Below are 20,457 nucleotides of genomic sequence, written 5' to 3'. Positions count from 1 at the left end.
TAGATTTTCTCAAAGAAATATGAATATCCAGATTTCTAAAGAGATAAATATAACTTCTTGAGAAATGAGATTTCTTTAATATGAGAAAAAATAAAAAGCAACATTACATTCACCTAACAGGTACCTAAGGTAGATGTCATAATTTTCGACGGCGGAGGTGACAATATGATCGCCTCCTGCTGGGCTAGGATGCGCGCCGGGATATTATTCTTACTTACCTATCGATATCAAAATGTATGGGAAAAATGGCCCACTGATTCCTCTCCACCCTCCACGGTGATGATCAGCGAGCTGGGGGCGTGGGGGTACCCCGCCTGAATAGCACGGACTACCACCACCGTCGGATAGGCAGGGCTCGCCATGCAGGTGGGCAATTGGCGGGACGGACTGTGATAGTTGATGGCTTTGTCCGGATTCCCATAGTTCTTCACACTATTCCTCATCCTTCCGATGAGAGGAGCCCCACATAATCTACTACTTTCCCACGGGATAGGTATGCAATTCCATGCATTTTTTCCCCAAAATAAAAGTGTCATAATAATTTTATATGGACATTGGACAAATTACATAAACTTTACACGTTTTTGATGATTTTCTGGTAATTTTAACTAATCTTAACTTTGTATGAATTTAGACTGATTACCAAAATTTTAAATCAGGTGAAACCACTTTTTAATGTTTTTATGCAGTTAAAAGTGGTTTAAATAAACGCCCTTGTTCTACCTCATAATTATCTTGGTGATTATCAGTTTATTTCATTCACATATTTAATTTTGTAATGCGCCGATTATAATCGGCATGTTTTGCCGAATAGTCGTCACTAGTCGGCCGACTACAAATGATGCCGAATAGTCGGCTTTCCCGACTAGTCGGCGACTAGTCGGCCCATCTCTATACGCAATATTTTTAATTTTTAGTTTTTTTTGTGTTCACGCATTTGAAGTCGGTTTTATTTCGTTTATTTGATAAGTTAACCGACGGACTAATTCAAACTCTTGCTTTTTTTACCCAGGAAACATCACTATTATGACAACATTTCCACGTGACTATCACAGCGCTAATTAATTAGGGTGTTACATTATTAAAGGACATTCGTGTAGGGACACAATTGAAAATCGATAGCATTCGTTATCGTAATGGCTTTTATCTTGTGGTTAACGTAACTGCTACTTGACGTTTATTATTAATAAACTTACAAATTAAAGTGATCATACCGAACTGAAAAAGGCAAGGCCATTGCTGTCTTGTCTTAGAAAATGGAAAATAATGCAAGTCATCTCATGCCATACATCATTCTTGATAGACAATAGACATATGCCCGTTTTCACCATCAATTCCTAATTTTTAAGTGACCCCTATGAAAACAAAATTCCTGTTATGTGTTACCATCATCATCATCATTTCAGCCACAGGTCGTCCACTGCTGAACATAGGCCTCCCCCAATGACTTCCACATCGCACGGTTGGTAGCGGCCTGCATCCAGCGCCTTCCCGCTACCTTTATCAGGTCGTCGGTCCACCTTGTGGGTGGACGTCCCACGCTGCGTTTTCCGGATGTGCGGATGTGTTACCATAGAGGTCACTTAAAAATTAGGGATTGATGGTGAAAACGGGCATTAGTTATTTATTTTTCTACTATACACAACTCGAGTCGTATTATACTGCTCTGAAGCCAACATGTCATCTTTCTTTTATAATAATTATTATCTTGAACACAGTTTTTAATTATTATCGTGATAGACATAACATGGTTTTGTATTGCCGTTCGTAGAATCAAAAGTACGTATGTTGGTTGAATGAAGGGGCCTCCCCTTACCGTTCGGGGATTTCCTATTATCGATTGGAGTTGTTTTTGTATATCTTAAGGGTGAACATTAAAATGTAAATGTCACACGTACGAAGTTACAGCAACGTAAGCTGTAAGAGTAGGCGCACACCGTTGATTTTTAGTTGGCCGATAGTTGTGCTCGATTTTAATTTGTATGACGAATCGGCCAAATCGAATCGGCCTAGTGTGCGCTCTCCCTTACATGCCCATACTGATCAACTGCCCGACTAAACTATCGGCCGACGAAAAATCAACGGTGTGCGCCTTCTCTTACAATCTTGTGCCATTTGATTTTGCATTGCGAATAAACTTGTGTATACTGTTGTCTTTATTTGTTAAGTCTACAGTGTCATTGGCACATCATAAGTGTTCATAATATTGCATTGTTACTGCTGTGGCGAATTTGTCGAATACTAATACATAATATAATAAATGCGAAAGTAACTCTGTCTGTCTGTCTGTGTCGCTTTCACGCCTAAACCACTGACCGATTTTGGTGAAATTTGGCATAGAGTCCCGGGAAAGAACAGAATAGTTTATATCCCGGTTTTTGAAACAGGAATGCGTGCGATAAAGTTTTTCTGTCGAAGCCGCGGGCGGAAAGCTAGTCTTACATAAAGTTAGTTTGACTATAATGCTTGACAATAGCACACTTGAAGACATGAAAATTCCACTATTTGCTGAGTCCACATTCCAGGAGCGTTGGAGGATGTGACGATGAATGTGGTTTACGCAGACGGTAAAGATGTAGTCCGGTTCGATTCCTGAACTGGTCAATTTAGCAAATTGGTGTGCAGAGAACCGCCCCCGCCAGAAATCTGTATGATGCCGTCTCAGACAGGATAAACTTCGTTACTTCGAAGTTATGATGATGCCAGTCTGGCAGGCTATCAACTGCTATGATTAAACGATCTTTTTAGCTAGATTACACGCTATTTTTATATGCTGTTTTTTATTTATCTTGTCGTGTTCACATCTTGCGATTGTGTTATCTATCTCCTTCGTTTGACCTTGACTGAGAAAAGAAACGACTTCAACTAAATGTTTATATTGCTAATGTTGATATATGCTTTATGTATGTATATCTTTGCGAATTTAATTACATTGTTATGTCTCGCTGTGCTTTTGTTTACTTTTGGGAAGTGCGATATGCCAGTAGGGAAGAACCTGTTATAGAAATGTTGTATGTTGGATGTCCAACATTCGTGTGTTTTATGAGCTCTCAAAACGCAAATATTAACAAACTTCCAAGGTTATTTTGATTACAACGGATGGAGTGGGTTTAGGATGTGGATTATTTTAACTGACGCAAAAAACTTGGTAATCAGCAATGACACTCGCAAAACTAAAGCTGTTAAACAAATTTTATGATCTCATAATAATGTACAATTTGTTACTTTAAGCCCAGGCGCAGACCACCGATTTTTAGTTGGCCGATAGTTGCGCCCGATTTTTAATTGTATGAAGAATCGGCCAAATCGAATCGGTGTAATGTGCGCACTTCCATACATGCCCATACTGATCAACTGCCCGACTAAACTATCGGCCGACGAAAAATCGATGGTCTGCGCCTAGGCTAAGAGTATGCGCACACCGTTGATTTTTAGTTGGCCGATAGTTGTGCCCGATTTTAATTTGTATGAAGAATCGGCCAAATCGAATCGGCGTAGTGTGCGCACTCCCATACATGCCCATACTGATCAACTGCCCGACTAAACTATCGGCCGACGAAAAATCAACGGTGTGCGCCTACTCTAATACTAATTAATATTGCCATCTTATTGAAACCTATACGATTACGAATTAGCAACGACGTCATCATCATCCTAAATGCAATTGCATGATTGCATCGATACATAATAATCTACCGATTCATCAGTATCCATCGGCTCATGATATCATCGACACACGTCTTAAACGTTTGTCTACGTCACATCATCACATGCCAGCATGAAGCCACTTTGCTCAATATTAGAGGGATTTGGCTCCTAGGTACATAAACTGTTATTTTGTTGTACTTTTCATAAATCCAGCTAATAGGAACTTTCTTAAAACTTTACCTATTTGCATCAGAAAAATCAGAACAGCATCAGCACGTTTATGTGATGCGTTCTAATTTTTATCTGACAGCAGCGAGCAAGTTATAAAAAACATTTTTTCAATATTGATTATTCATTTTTTTTACTTTTGTAAAATCTATTATAATAGAAAACAAGCAGCTGAATTTATTCGTTGGGAAAAACAGTCTTTTGTTTCGCCGGTTGATAAACAAAACTATGGAATTACTCATACTTATGACATCCCTGCGCACTGAATCACCTTTTGCGCCAACAATTCCAACGACGGTATATCAACCTAAACACTATCTTATTATATGGCTAATAATAATAAGACCTATTTTTCAACAAAAAAATATTGTGTGTCACATCATTCTGCGCTAAATAATATACAAGGCCATTCAGAAGAGTCGTACGTAAATATTTACTTAAATTTTCACAAACACGTTAATTTAGGAGCAGCAGAATTTTGTTTTGCGCGTGGCGTCAAATTTCAGTTCTAATTATTCAATTATTCATAGAAGTGATTTACCTATTCATAAACCTTGAATTAAACAGAACCTTTGGAAGTTTCATTGATGGAACGAACAATATAGTAAGAAAAAGGGAACGTAACTAAAGTTTACACAAACGAGCAAATTCATTTTCACAATGTCAGTCTTAATTCCTTTATGTCCCTTTAGTAAAAATATTTTTGGACGAAATCCATGTCATCCATAGAACCGTATACAATGACATGATGACTATAATATTGTTTCCACTCTTGGACAACTTGGCAAATAACTCAGTAGCTGGTAGCGCGGAGTTCGCCAAGTTGACTTGGGCGCACTTGTCGAGTTCTTATCAACTATGTGTTCAAATTGACTTGGCTTGGTCAATTTCCCGCATGGTGTACCCGCACCATATCACTAGCTGACACTCGTGGGGCTTCGGATCAAGTGGATAATAATGTCTTTTATCCCATAACAAATAAAAACGGATTTTTTTCGGTGTAGCTGTACATTTTCCAATCGAAACTTCCAGCGTCCACAAACACACTCATTGCGAAGAACGTCGAGCATTCCCATTGAGGGCCGTCTGGATCGTATTTGTGACCCCGTAGGTGTAGACATCCATTCGATTACGCATTTTAAATCGATAAAGTTTCGAATGTAAAGATAAAAAGTTTACAGTTTCATCGATTATCGTTTAAATCGAGAATAACACTCGTGTTTGCGTTCCGGCGGTAATTTGAGAATGTTACTAGGTATGCAAAATCACTTGAAACCTATGTTACAGTTAAGCTTTTACATTTACAAATACATTAGTTTTTATTTCATTCAAAAATACCCAGTAGTTATGATTTTATAGGCATTCAAAGTTCGCTTAAATATTGAGTCGCGCCGACGGTCACGTGACCCCGCGTGACGTACATTCACAGTGTCCACTCACTAGAACACGGATATAAACATACTTAAATACATTTTTTTTTGTAAATACAAACTTATTATACATATTAACACCCAGACCCATCACAGAAATTAAAATTGAACCAAATCCAAACTTGATGCGATTGTGTCGTGTTTTTGCGAATTACCTTCCAGCTCCATCATTAGACCCTGATTACTATATAGAATTAAAGTACTCATCAATACAAAACGAACGAGCCCAAACTCGATGGATTTAAGTCGTTTTATTATAGAGTTCCTATGGCCACCTTCCAGCTCCATCATCAGATCAGCTCCATGTCATCATAATATTGCATGGTCATCCAAATCACATGTGTTTGCGAAATTTCAGCTTAATCGGTTGCCTGGAAGTGGGTCTTAATTCAGCTTGCAAGATTCCACCCATACAAATATGAGCCAGTCACTGTAATATGACGTCACGCGCATAAAATGGCGGGCTGGCTGCCGCCCGCACTTTTAAAATTCAATATCTTGGAAAGTAATTGACGTATCGAAATAATTCTTTCACGTGTATTTTTTATTTTTAACAGATAATACAGAAAGCTAAAAAACAAAATTAGTGAACATTCTTCATTAGTGTTCTAATCGCAGGATAACAGTAGTCGATGGCACTTGAATTAATTATTTTAAAATTACCTACACAAATGAAAATGTTTCGCTAGAAACTAATGTGGATGGTCTTATTGACGTAAATCATAATTCAGAACGAATATTGTTTTTATATGACGAATACTTGCAATAAAAGAAAACAGTCGGGAGTGACTAATTTTATTATGGTTGTTTTACCGCAAAAATTGAGCTGTCTGGTTTTGTCAAAATAAATGAGTGATTAAATTTTTTCATCTTTTTTTTGGATCTGCCATTTAAAATTAACAATACTAGTGTGTTATGTCTCATATGTTATACTCGTATTTCAGAGAAATTCAGCGAAACGTATGGAAAACCAAATAAAAAAGTTGAAATATTTAATCACATTACATTATTGGGGTCAATAAAGTCGGTATCATTGTAGGTCGCGAGTAATTTGCAAGTTTGCCTATTATTGCTACTAAAATGATTTCTTATCTAGTCTAGGTGACGAGACAACAAATTATAATTAATGTAGGTATTATCAATAAACGTCCATATCTCCCAATTACTAGGTGCATAATTTGGCCTGACATTTAACCTTAAAAGCCGGACATATCTTTTGCAATGTGCAATTAGTATGATATTATCACACCTCATGAGTGAGCGCCATGAGTGACTATCATCTTCGAATCGTTAGCCCAACATCCTGATACGCCCATTTCGTCGTACCCGACGAAGACTGCCCCAATGATCATTAGGGCTTTTTTCTTTTATTTCATTATTAAATACTACATTCCTTAATACACCTTTCAGTAAAACAATTGTATTAAAAAGTTCAATACTTATTTAGATATTCGACTTTATGCAAAAGCCACAATCTCATACCTACAAAATCTCCCGTGGAAAAAAGCCACAACCTGAATATGGCCCTTATGGGGCCATATTCCAGGGAAATAATTGGCGCTCGATTTTTTCGATGTATGGAAAACAAGGAGCCACAATGGCGTTAGTTGTAATTGAATTAGTTTTTTACTCTATTTGTATACAAATTGCTCTTTTTGATTTCGTGGAACTCTAGGGTATAATAGGATTACTTCAAAGAATTACGAATTTTTTCGACTTATTTTTTATACAAAATAATTCGCCATAGTTAAAATAAAAATAATTATTACAATACTTTAGTTCTAACAAGTCAATAAGAGGTCCATACACACTATCATATCGAAAAATTATCATTACCGTGATTACTTTATAAAATAAACACAAAAATGTCTCTCCTGAAAAGTTGCTGTTTTGCAATTAGGGCAGTTTTCGTCGGGTACGACGATTTGTGCTATATATTATTCTGTTGCTCTACTTTCGACTGGCGCGGCAGCCACATAAAAAGGCTAACAAAAGCCGGAAAGTCCGTAAAAAGCTAAATATGTATGTCTGACTAAAGCCAAACCCCTGGCAACCCTATGCTCATCCCAGCGGGATTCGAACTAGCAACCATAACTGACAGGCCGATCCATGAACCACCGGGTCAGGCGGCGAGCAGTTTTAACGACGCCTCGTTAAGCAATTGTTATGTTAACAACGCATTCACTGCTGCGATTGGCTGATGAGCTGTTAACAAGATAGTCAACTGCGCAGCAATCGGATGTGATTAACTGCGCGTTCATCCTCGAAGTATTAATTCACTGAAAGTGGAGAAAAAACTTGGAATAATATCGTGAATAACTTTATATTAGTAAAACAGAATTATAATATATTACTTCACTTGTTAATTCCGACTTCCGAGTTTATAACATTGATTTTGTATTTAAATGACAATATCTGTTATTGAAGTCTCTTGTATTTATTTAAATTGCATTTCTGTTTGTTCCACTAGTTCCAAAGCAAAATGGAGGGTTGTATGTATTTTAGATTCGATACGATTATGTACGTACGTCATTATGCTAATGATTATTATTTTAAAATACAGGCTTTTAGAAAAATCTTCCACACTTCGCCTTTGCGCAGCTGCCTGCAGTGCATATCCGACCGATTAAACCTCGCAACTTACTTGATAATGTTATAAAAATGTTTGGCTTTAATTCTGGTGATAGTGCCAGTGAGAGCAGTTAACAAGTCACTGACCGAGCTAAGTGGCAGTTAGCTAAGTTCCGATTATCGTACATTGCACCGGGCAGGATTATGAGGATGTGCAACTGAATGCAACGACTATTGCATTGTTGCCAAATCAACGGCATGGAAGAGTAGTATTCATCCATTCATTCGCACAATACAAATTATCCCAGATTGACATATTGTGTTGGATGCGCAAGCACAGGCTACAATAGTTATTGGCTGATTGGCAACTAGCTGAAGTAGGAACTTTTCCACTCCAATTGCGACTAACATAAGCTTTGAAATCAACAGTCTAAGAATATACCGAGTGTTATTATATGAAGCAATAAACGTATTTTAAGTTCGAACTATTTTATTATTAGCTGACAACGACTCGGGGAAGCCTTTGTCCAGCTGTGGACGTCATCCGGCTGAAACGAACGAACGAACAATGTTTATTATTTTCAATTATTATAATTGTATTATTTTACTTACTTTAGTTGTATGCTGTCTGCTTAATTTGAGTTGCATTCACGTTAATGACGTGTGGTTTTAATTATTTTTTATTATAATTTAATTGCTTGGTAACATCTTTGTAAGTAACGCGTTTATAATGAGCTAATAGCGAACTACATATTTCCTGATTTACTTTTTTATTGTTTTTAAATTAGATAATATTTCATTATTCTCTCTTGTGTATTAAATTATCAAGAATGTTACTTTCGCTTGTGTAACAAACAGTAATAATAGCATCAATATCATAAATATACTACAGTTAAAAGTGCCGAACTGTAACATGTTGTTAAATGCGTTTACAAAGAAAATGTTTTTTATTTTACAATATTCATGAATTTTATTAGCTAAATGGCGCCGGCGCGAATTCATACTATCCTGTAACCTGTATTATAATTTTTTATTACTTCAACATTTAAGTAAATAAATAAACGCACATCACATCTTTCCCATTAGTTTCGAAGTAAGGAACTACTTCCTTATTTTACGAGATGTCAGACGACCATTCTGTTTTATTCCGAGGCGAGCTGTAGGCGTTTAGAAGATCTAAGTACTTGTCATTTTGCGTTGTTGACCTTATGCTTTTAAGCCGAAACTTTAAAAAACGCTGTTTTTCGGCAAGCATTTTAGGAATATTTCATGCCGCATATTATTTTATGCCGCGGGTAATACCGCAGCATCTTTATGTTATACTGATATCGTTTGCGCTGTTGAATCACACCTTTCTCAAATGTTTACTATAGTTACTCGTAATTGAGATCTTTGGATGTCCTCACATAATATTATGTTGTTGTTTTCCAGCTCCCATCAACCACACGGCTACCGTAACGCAAGTGCCCATTCTGGGGGCCAACGGCACCGGCCAGCGGTGGGCCAACGCGACCAACACGCCGAAGGTCAGCGACCCCATATCAGCTGATGACAGTAAGTAACTATTTTGTGTACGTAAAATGGCGCCTACGTCACGGTCGTGCTAACGCGGAGCTCGAAGCGAAACGTGGGATGAAACGACACGCATTTTTGTAGCAATGGAATCGTAAATTGCATACCGGTTTGCTCAATTCGCATAAAGTAGCTTATATTCTAAACTCATGAAGGAAATTACACCAGGAAAGCATTTGGACTGAATATTATTTTAATATTTATAAATCACGTCGATTTCATTATTTTTAGTTGCAAAGTTCGAGTTTTTAATTATAAATGTATAAAAGCAGATTATCATAATTTGCTTTGTTTACCTTCGTGCCGAAATCGCGTCCACTTTATTTGCATAGTTAGCATGTTTACGATTGAATCGGACATCAGAGGTCAAGAACCGTAGTCTGTCCTTGCTGGCATCACGATCAATTAAAAGTGTTATGCAGTAACCAACAGTCATGCAAGATAAGCATTAATGGCTCTATGCTAATATCCATTCTTATAAGATACAATACAAGAATGCGTGGTATATTCAGTGAACTGCTCCTGAATCAAATGTACCTACTACTGCTTTTTCTATTTATTTATATTAACCGGCAGATAGTGGTGACTGAGTTTGTTGCGGCGCTTCTTCTCAGCACTTGCCAAATGTTGGTCTCGAAGCGCTGGTAGGGTAAAAAGATTATGAGACATGTAGAGGCTCCTTAAGAGCAAAATATTTGACGATTTGTAAGCACTATAATACAAATAAGGAAAATTTGACTTTGACTTTGAATCTTTGAATGTTTAAAATATGAGTACTCTGTCTGTCTATTACATTTTTGATGGATTTTGATTATTATAATATACATATAATAAACTTAATAAAACACTCCTCTGATCTCATATTTTATACCGATTAAGTTGTTGATCGTCGGTCCACCTAGTAGGAGGCCTGCCCACGCTACGTCTTCCAGCCCGTGGTCGCCACTCGAGAACTTTCCTGCCCCAACGGCCATCGTCTCTACGAGCTATGTGCCCCGCCCACTGCCACTTGATTTTGGCAATTCCTTTGTCCAGCAGTGGACGTCATTTGGCTGAAAACGAACGAACGAACGAAGTTGTTGAGTTTTATACGAATTTATGCGAATAAAGTTAACAATGATGTTACACGATCCGCTAATTGCTCGTTCACGTTGACACGAACAGAATATAAAAATGTAGTTTGTTGACAAAATAAACGTTTGTATGAAATGGCAGCAGTCATTATTATAAATTAATACAGTTTGTTCAGACATGAAGGCACGCAGAAAAAACATTCGTTTGCAGCTAGTTCTGCTTAAAATTGTATCTATTATATTACTAGCGGCCGCCCGCGACTTCGTACGCGTGGATCCCGTTTTACCCCCTTAGGAGTGCAGTTTCTAAAATCCTTTCTTAGCAGATGCCTACGTCATAACATCTACCTGCATGCCAAATTTCAGCCCGATCCGTCCAGTGGTTTGGGCTGTGCGTTGATAGATTACTATGTCAGTCAGTCACTTTTGAGTTATAGCGTAGTACACTGTGGTTATAGTATATTTAGATATGTGCTACTTTACAACAAAAATGCATAATAAATGCTGTCGACTGTACTCACAACGATAAGCGTTTCTGATTTGCGTAAAATAAGCAAACTTTCACTATACCACTGTAATCATGCCGTGTCAAACATCGGAAAACATTAATTCAAATCCTCTACGCACTTTAGGTGTTGTTCATCATGAAATAAAGTCCCTTTTGGCTTGCTTGCGGCTAATGAAGGTAGCTCACTTATTTGCCTAGTTCATCATGATTGATTCGCGGAGTGTCACGCGCGCTTTGCTATGACACCAACAAAAACACTTCCTGATCTACACAGCTTCAGAGATTTTTTTTATCCACAACGAGGAAGCTCTTGGCCTGTATCTCACCTGATGGTAAGTGATGATCTTGCCAAATGTTGGTCTCGAAGCGCTGGTAGGGTAAAAAGATTATGAGACATGTAGAGGCTCCTTAAGAGCAAAATATTTGACGATTTGTAAGAACTATTTAATAGTCTATACAAATAAAGAAATTTTGACTTTGACTTTGATCAGGCCGAAGGTGGAAACGAGCTTCACCCGGAATCCTCAACCACGGAGGAACTGGCTATCTTACCTCTGTCGGAACACAACAATGCTGTTAATATTGTTGTTATGGCGACAGACGTAGGTAAGATGGTGGTAGCTAGCCAGGCGGACTAAGAACAAGCCCTACCACCAACCAAACCGAACAGAAAAATCTGCCCCTTCTTCTGATTCTTCTGTCGTTCGTTAGTTTCAGCCAAATGACGTCCACTGCTGGACAAAGGCCTTCCAAGGATTTCCAAGCGACCGGTCCTGCGCTGTCCATATGCAGGTACTTCCGGCGACTTTCACCAGATCGTCGGTACACCTAGTGGAAAGCTCACTACACACAGTTTCTTCTGTTTTGTGTCCCAAAACAAATCCTGGTGTCAGACCATTGCATTGGGGGATTGACTTCCTAAGTACATGCAACTGTTTTTATGATACTGCCTAATGTCGAGTAGTGTGTAGGTGGTTATATTTATAATGGTTTTATTACAACACTCCCAAGCATGAAATTATTCCTTTCTAATCCAGGTTAATGCAAAGGTCAAACCTTGGCATTGTTTTGAGATTATTACCTGAGTACTTATCATTTTCATTAGAATTCCAATATTTGAATTACCAACTCCAAATATGACCTGTAACAAACAATATTTATTGACGTACATAACAGAATATTATAAAACATTTAAAGTGAAATTTATTTTTTTAATAATAAATTAAGTCGTGCACGTAATTATTTTCAGTCGTATTTCATAATTCCGCATTAATTGGCAAGTCTGTTGTTGTATTTTCGAATTGATCTAGGAAATAATTATAACGCCTGTAACACACAGCCGCGAAACAATTACAGCGAAATGATTTCAATTGAAATCTTCGCGTTAGGCCCAGAACACACGGTGAAACGCAATTGCAACGAAACTGCAAGTTCTAGTTACTTTTGAGTTGCATCTAAGTTTCTGCCATAGATTCCGTTGAGAGACCACACATGACGCGACCGTTTGCGTTTCACCGTGTGTACTGGGCCTTACACACAGGCTGATTGCTCGTTAATAGGGATTCTTTATATAAAAAACAAAACCCTCCTTCTGGCGCAGACGGGTAAAAATCAACGAAACCTTCCATTCTCAATATAACACTTATATAACCAGCAAAGTCAAGTTCGTTTTTCACGGTTTATAGTAATAATGCGAAGCGTATCCAACTGTTATATGGTCGGCTCGTAATCCCGATGGATAATTATACGCTCGTTAATGACGCATGAGTTCGAACCGACTGTTAGCGATTGCGTGTGTAATGTGACATTTTGAGCAGAACATTTACGCTCCTACTTAAACACTTGGTTAAGACATATTAAAGTCGTAAACTTTTGTTTAAGACGCTCTAGCTTGATTAAACCATCTTTAGTTTGATAGTAGCACAAATAGTTTGATACTACAGTTGCGGCCATAGCAAACTAGAGATTTGATCAGAGCGTTGTCTAAGGGCTAAAGGATTTATAAGGCGTGTAATTTTTAAATACTAATTCGTGTGATTATGCTTTCTCAGATGGATTTCTACTAATTTACTAATATCTTTTTTCAGATATCAATACTGACGCCTTCGAGACTCCGGAGCAGATCAACAGCCAGTTCCATTTAGGCAATTTGACTTATGTAAGTTTTTTATAGACTCATAATTAAAAAAATACAAACACCTTCCTTGTTTTTAGGTATAAGTAAATTTTGAACTTTGAAATTCCATATAAGACAAATATGGGATTCACGAGAGTCCAGCTGTCGGCTGGGATCACACTACGATCCTGTAATCGGCAATCCGACATCGATACCGTTGAGCTATTTTCATTTTTACTATTTTTTACAACTCCAGCCATTGTAATTAGCCATATTAATGTAACGAGATTAATTTCAAGAATATTATTATAACGGCTGTGCGGATCGCTCCGCACAGCCGATCTGTATGAACTGCTAGGGAGCGGAGCGGTTCCTCCGGACCGCATTACTTTAAAACGCTCCCTAGAAGTTCATACAGATTGGCCGTGCGGAGCGGGTCCGCACCGGACGGTCCGCGTGACACTAAAACCAGCCTTAGGCCCGAATCTTTATTTAGAAAGAAGATAAATAAATACATCAGGGTTCTTACGGCCTCGAAACTAGGAACATTTTAGACAAGACTAATGAGCTCCAACAAAATGTCTCGGACTTCTTTTAAAACAGTTTTATTTTTGCCATCAGAATGAAGACCACGACTTCTACAACAGCTCGTTCATCAGCAACCAGACGTACTTCGCAGAACACTGGACCAACATCACCGGTTCCAAGTCCGACGTCCACCAAATGCTCAGCAACTCCCACCGCAGAGCCACGGTAAGATAGCTATAGTCTGGTCCGGGAGCACGTAGAATTTATTCCAATGACCCCAAGCTACCCATCCTTATCGCTCGCGCGTAATTATATTGCTGTCGCGAATGTGCGACGGGCGCCCGCAGTGAGTGTGCGAGCGCGACAGCAACATAATTACGCGCGAGCGATAAAGATGGGTAGCTAGGGGTCATTGGACAAAATTCTACGTGCTCCCGGACCAGACTATAGACTTAAACACAGTTAAATGTACTGCTATAGATCGTTTCATCCACGAAGACGCGCCCCACCAATTTTGGTCGAGGGAAGCGCGAGGTGCGGGGAGTTTGGTCCGAGCAATCCGAGCGTCATTATTGTAGTGTGCGTGTGCACTCATGGATGATTTAGCGTGTACCGATAACACTCAAACATTAGCGGATGAATAGTGGGGCGCGTCTTCGTGGATAAAACGATCAATATAATACGCACAGAATATGTGCACTCGCATTTGCAAGCCTTGGTAAAACCTCATTAATACGCGAAACTAGGCAAGCTACAGGTTTACTGGTATTATCGAAGAGGTATACTGTTCTACCAGACGTTCTTCGCCAAATATTGGGCCAATATCATCCACTTCAATTCCAACTCCTACTGCAGATCCACGGTAAGATCACCAAGCTAAAAACCTAGACATCGTGCTATGTACCTCACAATTCCAGGAAATGGCATGGTTCCATTAACTTAAAAGCTGGGCAAACCTAAGGTTTACAGGCGTTGCGTTGCAAGGAACTAAGTAGTTCAACCATATTATTTTGGCTAAATATTGGGCCAACATCACCATCTTCCAAGTCCAAGATCCACGCAGAAGAAGCAGGGCTACGGTGAGATCACGAGGCTGAAAACAAAGGCACACTCTGCTGTGTACCTTGTACGTCATACCAAACTGGACACTGAGCTTAAATAGTTCAGCATAACTGTAAAATAAGAATAAGAATCTCTTTATTCAGCACAATATATGGTATACAAAGCTCTTGCTTTACTCTTGTAAACATAAACAATAAATAAAATAATATGCGACATGACACAAACGTCATGCCGAGAAGCTGGTTTTCGCGGGAACCAATGCGTGATGAGTGTTGCGGGCCCTTCTGGTCGAGACCTGTGGTCGAGACAATTTGATCAGACAGTGTCAGACAGGTTTAAAGGCGAGTTACAATCTGATGTCACAGTGAGCTAGGTCAGTCTACTGGCAATAAGGGCGCGCAATAGGGGGCGTTGTAGTCGATAAATTAGGAACAAAAATTATGAAATAAATTCAAATCAAACAATAATAAATGGGGGCGCCTGTCGGAAAAATAGCGCCAGCGCAATAGCAAAAAAAAATGGCGTTCTTTTAGCGGTAAGTGCTGTCACTATCAATAAAAATAAAAATGTATGGTAAAGATAAAAACATATTATGTCTGTACATCAAGAAGAAGAATTCAAAGTGGGTGTGTACTCGTACCTACCCTATGCATATTACTCCCATTATCTGCTACTTACTAATCTGATGTTGTGCAAATGACAGAGCCTAATAACAAGTATTTTTGCGGTTTGTCATCCTCCTGTAGTGGAAACTAAAGGACCTGACTGACCTGATGATGAATAATAACTTCTTCGTAATGAGCAGAAAAGTTATCGAGTGGCGACGTTAGGCGATTACACTGCACCGCGCTCCGCCGCGGTACGCGGGACGACAGATTTAATCATTGTATGCAAATACCTCAGTTTGTATAGAAAACACGCGCGGCACAACACACTGACAACGCGTCTGCGCGCGGAATTCTTTATATGTAGCCACGCGGACCGCGGCGGAGCGCGGTGCAGTGTGATAATCGCCTTATCGCTTTGTCTAGCTGTGGACGTCATTTGGCTAAAAAGAAAGTCGACGAATGAGCTTAAGCTAACAAGCCAATGTTTTCCCTTATCCGCAGACGGTGCAGCTCAGCTTCCAATTCCCGTTCTACGGCAACTGGATCCAGAACATCACGGTAGCCACAGGCGGGTTCATCTTCACGGGCGAGCACACGCACGCCTGGCTGGCCGCCACGCAGTACATCGCGCCGCTCATGGCTAACTTCGACACCTCGCTCAACAACGACAGCATCGTCAAGCTGTCGGACGACGGTGAGTCGCTGCATACAGGCACACGTCGCGAGTGACTGCATACAGAACATCACGGCAGCCACGGGCGGGCTCATCTTCACGGGCGAGCACACGCACGCCTGGCTGGCCGCCACGCAGTACATCGCGCCGCTCATGGCCAACTTCGACACCTCGCTCAACAACGACAGCATCGTCAAGCTGTCGGACGACGGTGAGTCGCTGTCTACAGGCACACGTCGCGAGTGACTGCATACAGAACATCACGGCAGCCACGGGCGGGCTCATCTTCACGGGCGAGCACACGCACGCCTGGCTGGCCGCCACGCAGTACATCGCGCCGCTCATGGCCAACTTCGACACCTCGCTCAACAACGACAGCATCGTCAAGCTGTCGGACGACGGTGAGTCGCTGTCCACAGGCACACGTCGCGAGTGACTGCATACAGAACATCACGGCAGCCACGGGCGGGCTCATCTTCACGGGCGAGCACACGCACGCCTGGCTGGCCGCCACGCAGTACATCGCGCCGCTCATGGCCAACTTCGACACCTCGCTCAACAACGACAGCATCGTCAAGCTGTCGGACGACGGTGAGTCGCTGTCCACAGGCACACGTCGCGAGTGACTGCATACAGAACATCACGGCAGCCACGGGCGGGCTCATCTTCACGGGCGAGCACACGCACGCCTGGCTGGCCGCCACGCAGTACATCGCGCCGCTCATGGCCAACTTCGACACCTCGCTCAACAACGACAGCATCGTCAAGCTGTCGGACGACGGTGAGTCGCTGTCCACAGGCACACGTCGCTAGTGACTGCATACAGAACATCACGGAAGCCACGGGCGGGCTCATCTTCACGGGCGAGCACACGCACGCCTGGCTGGCCGCCACGCAGTACATCGCGCCGCTCATGGCCAACTTCGACACCTCGCTCAACAACGACGGCATCGTCAAGCTGTCGGACGACGGTGAGTCGCTGTCTACAGGCACACGTCGCGAGTGACTGCATACAGAACATCACGGCAGCCACGGGCGGGCCCATCTTGCATACACAATATCACGGTAATCACGGGCGGGAACTAACTTTGTAGGCGCAACTATGCTGTCAAAGCTTATTAGCTAGTGAATAACAGCACCCTTGTCGAACTGTCGATGTGAAGCTATAATATTGACTGTAGAGTGAACATGAATTCACTGTAAAGCTGCTGTACTGACTGACGCCCGTATTCACAAACGATACTTGCTTAAGTGAAGCAGCAAATCGAACGCACAGCGTTGAATAGAGCTCTGTGATTGGTTCATGTGTCACCATGTGCATCCACGCGCACTGTGAGACCTCATAGTAACGTTTGTGAATACGGGCGTGAGTTCTTACGTTGAGCCTTGTTTGCTGCCCCATATTATACATTCGGTATATAGGCACATCCTTGAAGACACCTTAAAGTTTTAAATATGTGGGAGTATGAATTCTCACAGAAAGTAAATAATATTTTCATCGTATGTATTTACAATTTACCGCGTCCCATTTCATATAACAATGAAACAATGTAAGTATACTTATAAATAATGAAAATTGTTCCTATTTTATAAATTACTGCTTGACGCCTCGTAAAGTATCATACAGTTGTTTGTAATACATATTATTACGTAATAACATGATTATTGCTATTTGCTACGAGGTTACTCAAGCGTTTCGTTGTATTTCATACGAGCGTATTTTTAAAGTAAAAAGTATTATGCTACCTACTAAATTGGCCGTGAAAACATGTGTTCAAATACATAATTCAGTGTGTAAATACACATATACATTTTAGTGCTATGTGGAGCGAATTGTCTGATGAATGGTATAATTTTCATGTGGAGACATTAATATTTCCGTTCGTGTTTTTTTCGACAACACCACTGCTTTTAGCACAAGCGCCAAGAAAAAAAAACTGTTTTTAAAAACAAGCTTTTATTCTAAAATGCAGTTGTACTAAAACGGAAAAAATAATCTAAATTAATAATAATCGCTCATGGAATTTATTCCTCTTTTTTTCTGCTATAAGCTTGGTGGTGGAAAATTCGTTTATATAAGTTACTAGCTTTCCGCCCGCGGCTTCGCGCGCGTGGACTACATTATCTACATATTTTACGGAACCCTGTTATTTTCTAAAATAAAATTTAGCCTATGTTACTCGTGGATAATGTAGCTTTCGAATGGTGAAAGAATTTTTAAAAACGGTCCAATAGTTTTTGAGCCTAAAGTTGAGCAAGCAACAAGTGATCTGAAGAAGCAAGAACTGAGAAAAGGAAGCGAATAATAAACGCGAGAAGTCTCAGCAAGTGAAATAGTGGTTTTATTCCTGCAAGTAGCACCCACTACGCCTGACATAGTAAGGGCAAGCTCTCAACGGCAGTCATCATCGTCCGGTCAGCGCTCTCGAACACACACAAACGCATACAGTCCACTGCAGTCCACCACAGAGCCTATTCATTACAACCAAACAAACAAACAAAGTTTTCCTCTTTATAATATTAGTGTAGAAGTGTAGATAATAGATCATCTAAATAAATATGGCGAGGATTGAAATCAACACCCTGTAGTGTTCGAATTATTGTATGAATTTATCGAATAAAATGCGGCCTCGCCAATCCTTTGCTACACGATAGCAAACTCAATTTGCGGCGCACAGCTATTGATTACGCTGGCATACCCATCAATACTAAATTGGCAGTCCAATAGTTCAACGAACTGCAATTGGACCGCCGCATTCTTGGTAGGACCCATCACAGTGGCATAAAATGTAATGGACAAAGTGTTGTTACCAACCCAAATTGATACTATCGCCATGATAGCTAATAATGCACTGCCTAACTAATAACATACCAGGAGTTAGTTTGTCCGTAACATATTGTTAGACCGTAAATAGTAAATGCACTGATATGGGTTTGGATATGTTTTATTCGGAAAAGCGTAACCATTTCTGGAAATTTCAACATTTTGGATTATATTTGACATAGATCTGATAACCTATATAATTATTGTGATGCGTTGATATCAAGTCACGTTTATTTTAATTTTTATTTTTATTTTAATTTTATGAATTTTTATGAACCAATTTTATTTTAATGACTGATGACTGTAGGTGATTTGTGTTTACCCTTTACAATAAATGTTTCAATTTTTTCGTTGAATAAAATAAACAGTGAATTATTATATTCTGTACTCTTAGTTAGTTACAACTTATTGTTTGTCTAAATTGTAAGACCTAATGTGAATGTGCTAATGTGGTCATGCAATAAACGATTGAGTATTGAAAAAAGTAGGAATAGAGTCGCTTACTAATTAAGCTATTTTTTTAGTAAATTCAAATTATTTAGTGCATGTAACTTAGTCGAACATAACTTTTTTAATTCTATAGACACTTAATAAAATGGTTTGACTTCTTCTCAGCTCTTGCCAAATGTTGGTCTCGAGGCCCTGGTAGGGTATAAAGATTATTAGACATGTAGAGGCTCCTTAAGAGCAAAATATTTGACGATTTGTAAGCACTATAAATTTTGACTTTGGTTGAGTTGTTGGAACAGTATGTCTATCCTAATTGCGTACCGGAAAACGCAGCATTTGATGTCCTCCCACAAGGTGGACCGATGACATCGCAAAGGTAGCAGAAAGGCGCTGGACGCAGGCCGCTACCAACCGGGCAACATGGAAAGCATTGGGGGGGCCTATGTTCAGCAGTGGACGTCCTATGGCTGAGATGATGATGATGACTGAGTTTATTCCGGCGTTTCTTCTCAGCACTTGCCATATGTTTGTCTCGAAGCGGTGGTAGGACCCAAAAGATAAGGAGACATGTAAAGTGCCCCATAAGGGCTACTTTTTTTTTTATTTACTATATTTGACGTTCATAAGTGCCACCAGTGGTCTAAATTGTATAAAATATATTTGATTTGATATGATGACGATGTCTATCCTAATGCAGTGATCATTCTAGCAAGCAACTATAAACCCAATCACCTTGTCCACAGGGGAGAAATTCACTGCCTTCTGGGAGAACGTTACGCTGCGTGAGAGTCCAGACAAGCCGTTTACATTCGCCGTGACGTTGTACAAGAACGGGGATATAGTGTTTGCATACAAGGCCATTCCACTTCGCGTGCAAGACATCGACGACTCGGCGCATCCTGTCAAGATTGGAATCAGCGACGCCTATCTCACTGATAGGGTCATATTCTGTGAGTACCACTCCTTCCCAATCCCTTTTTAGGGTTTCGTTACCACTCAGAAGAAAAAATTGTACTCCCAGTATCATTTTTCTGTCCTTCTTTCTGTCTGTATCAGCTCGTAATTAACGTCAAATAGCATCCCTTGAAGCTGTGAAAAATGTACGTCCATACGTACCGGTCCGGCACACAAAGCCTTATCGACTGCAGTATGACCTGGTTGCATAA

At 40.1% G+C, this 20,457-nt stretch overlaps 1 protein-coding gene across 1 annotated transcript in view; it reads left to right on the top strand.

Moving 5' to 3' along the window:
- The window catches only part of LOC135086978 (plexin domain-containing protein 2-like), a 66,631-nt gene that overhangs the window by 34,758 nt on the left and 11,416 nt on the right, over positions 1–20,457 (top strand). The window contains exons 3-7 of the mRNA XM_063981832.1: positions 9,309–9,431; positions 13,118–13,188; positions 13,768–13,899; positions 15,846–16,038; positions 20,035–20,241. Coding sequence (XP_063837902.1) covers positions 9,309–9,431; positions 13,118–13,188; positions 13,768–13,899; positions 15,846–16,038; positions 20,035–20,241 — 726 coding nt within the window. The remainder of the gene's footprint in view (positions 1–9,308; positions 9,432–13,117; positions 13,189–13,767; positions 13,900–15,845; positions 16,039–20,034; positions 20,242–20,457) is intronic.

The sequence above is a fragment of the Ostrinia nubilalis genome, chromosome Z (assembly GCF_963855985.1).
Source record: "Ostrinia nubilalis chromosome Z, ilOstNubi1.1, whole genome shotgun sequence".
Taxonomy (NCBI): Eukaryota; Metazoa; Arthropoda; class Insecta; order Lepidoptera; family Crambidae; genus Ostrinia; species Ostrinia nubilalis.
The sequence above is the reverse complement of the archived record's forward strand: the minus strand, read 5'-3'. Positions and strand labels throughout refer to the sequence as shown.